At 35.2% G+C, this 2767-nt stretch overlaps 1 protein-coding gene across 1 annotated transcript; it reads right to left on the bottom strand.

Annotated features, from left to right (window-relative positions):
• Nucleotides 1-574: 574 nt before the first annotated feature.
• Nucleotides 575-2235, bottom strand: LOC131065594 (myb-related protein 330). Its single transcript, XM_058000153.2, has 3 exons — nt 2009-2235; nt 1729-1858; nt 575-1603 (listed from the first exon to the last, which is right to left on the bottom strand). The coding sequence occupies exons 1-3, from the start codon at nt 2139-2141 to the stop codon at nt 949-951; spliced, it is 918 nt and encodes a 305-aa protein (XP_057856136.1). The 5' UTR covers nt 2142-2235; the 3' UTR covers nt 575-948.
• Nucleotides 2236-2767: the final 532 nt, after the last annotated feature.

Here is a 2767-nt window from a genome sequence, read left to right as displayed (position 1 = left end):
TAGATAATTAATTTCTAACAATAAATGATTTCTATTATAACTTATTAGAAAACATATATGCTTTAATAAAAAAATTGGTCTTTCGTATGATTGATTATTGCTAATAATTTTTATTTTTTTTAATCATCATTAATTTTAATAAATGAAAACAACTTCAATTTGTTTTTTAATAAAATCATAGTCATGAAGAATCTCTTTAATTATCACATTCATAAAATTATTGGAAACACCTAAAATATTATAAAATAACCATAGAAAAAAAAAATTATTATCTTATTTACCCAGTATGACATAAAATGACTCTTTCCTTAAACACATTTTGTTTCGGTAAGAGTGTGAAAATCTAGATGATTTTTCTCATAGTACTTTTGTATCATTTTATTTGCAGATTGGATGATGCAGTAATTCATTTTAAGAGTTTTTTTTAACTGGTCTTTGTTCTGTTCACACATTTTGATCAATTCCCTAAAGTATCCACCTCAAGAACACCTAATCATACACGGAAAATACCCTTAAAATGGCCAATGATATTGCAATCATGTAACACAAATATGCAAATGCAATATGCAGCTAGTTTATCTAAAGTACGCATGTAAAATTTCATATCTAATAACGAATTCAAGTGCTCCACGCACTACGAATCAAACATGCTTTTATAACAGAAAAGCAAATAAATCATTCACTGAACCTCAAAGCAAGAAAAATCCATAAAACCTTTCGAAACTTGAAGACTGACAATGGGATTTCCTGCAAACTTTAAGGTTTTTATGTTGGCAAGGCAAAAATCAGAGACTTTTTCCAGACTCTGAAAGACTTAAATACAATAGGTACCCAAATTACAGCTACACACAAGCCCTTGGACAATTTTTAAGCTCTTATTGTAACAGTATGAACAGTAAGAACAAAATAAATTAAACATGTAGAATGCAATGCAGTGATATCCTTACGTTAGTGAGAAGGACCGTAACGCGTACTCGGAGAGTTGAGTGCAGACCACAATCCACTGCTAGGGCTTGGAAATTCAGACTGATATGGGCACTGTTGTGAAACAGAATTGTATCCAACAGTAGGCTCTGGCAACTCAAATTCTTCATTGATAAATGACTCCAGAAACGAAGGGTACGTGTATGAACTAGCATTTGCATAAGCTGTCGCTGTTGGAGTAGGAGGAAGAGAATAAGGAAACCAGCTGCCGTCTGCTATTCGTTTCAGAATCTCGAAACGATCAGACTTGCTCATTTCAATATAGGGAATCTCTTCGCTGGTGGAAGGCAAAATGGTGGGAGGGCTCTGAGAACAAGAGATTTCCGGTGCAGCCATTGAAGAGCAAATCTGATCTTCTTTATGACCTACTATTATGCAATCTGAATCTTTGTCATGTATTTCTGGATCGGCACTTTCTGGTGTTGTAGTGTATTGGAGAATGTTTTGCTGCATATTGTTGTCTTGAGGTATCCACCAGATGTCCTCAGATTCAGAGAGGGGCCTGTGTGTGCGAGGATCTATGCCCTGGCTGATAAGTTTTTTGCTCAGGTGACTGTTCCAGTAGTTTTTTATATCATTATCAGTCCTTCCTGGTAAACGTCCAGCGATCAAAGACCATCTGAAATCATTTGAGATACAAAACCATTTCATATCCTTTTGTTCGCAATCTGATTTTATAGGAAACATTTGGAAAAAGAATAACTCAAAAACAAGGAGGAATGTTTGGAATGGAATAAGGTTGACCTGTTCCCCAGGAGTCTATGGAGCCTGAGAATTAAATCTTCTTCATCAGGTAAAATATGTCCTCGTTTGACGTCAGGTCGAAGATAATTCATCCATCGCAATCTACAACTCTTTCCAGATCGAAGAAGACCTGAAAAGGATATATGAGAAAAACCCAAACACCAAAGAAATCCCTAACCCTAAAAGCTGAAACGCATCTGCAAGAGGCAAAACATAGCCTTAACCCTAATTCAACAGACATAGTAAATAATTGCTGTTGAAAAAGAAAAGAAAAAAAAACCTGCTTTCTTGGAAAGAGATCTCCAGCGGCCTTCACCATGAGCCTGAACATAGTTTGTTAAACAGAGATCTTCTTCAGGCGTCCATGGACCTCTGTTAAGTTTGACTTGTCTACTGCAAGGAATACGTCCCATGGATTTCACTTCTTTGTAAAAATATCTCCAATCAAAGCAAGCCTTACCCGACCGTCAAAGGAGTTAACTTTTGAAGGGAAATGCCCGTGCTATCTACCACAGATACAGAGAGACATGTATATAAAGAATTGAATGAATTAAATATAAAAGGCGATAAGGTATCCTTATCTCTTCTTGTTAGGTGGCTTGCGTAGTAGGCATGGGATTGCACGCTCGTTCACTGTTTTGTTAGTTGTGCCGTCCTAACACACGCAACTATTGGCTCTAGAACAAGTAATTACTAATGGCGCCGTACATGACCTGGATTGTCGCCACTTTACAATGTTTTTTTTCTGTCGTCCAAGCTAATTCCAACAAGCACATTTTTTGAGTGTGGAACCTAAAGGTGGGTTCTTAATTTTGCAGTCAAAGAAAGTGAAGTTTCTTAATTTTGTTGTCAAAAGAAAGTGAGGTTGAGCGAGTAGATGCATTTAAAAAAAAAAAATTTATAATATGTTATGTTATAAAAAAAAATATTGATGTTTGAGTTTTGGATGGTTTTTGATGTTTGGTGGATGTTTCTTATTTTGTATATTATATTAAAAAAATGTTGATGGTTTTTCTGCTTTCATACTTATGAACTATAA

Source organism: Cryptomeria japonica, chromosome 7 (assembly GCF_030272615.1).
Source record: "Cryptomeria japonica chromosome 7, Sugi_1.0, whole genome shotgun sequence".
Taxonomy (NCBI): domain Eukaryota; kingdom Viridiplantae; phylum Streptophyta; class Pinopsida; order Cupressales; family Cupressaceae; genus Cryptomeria; species Cryptomeria japonica.
Note: the sequence above shows the minus strand (reverse complement) of the source record. Positions and strands in the feature narration are given on the sequence as shown.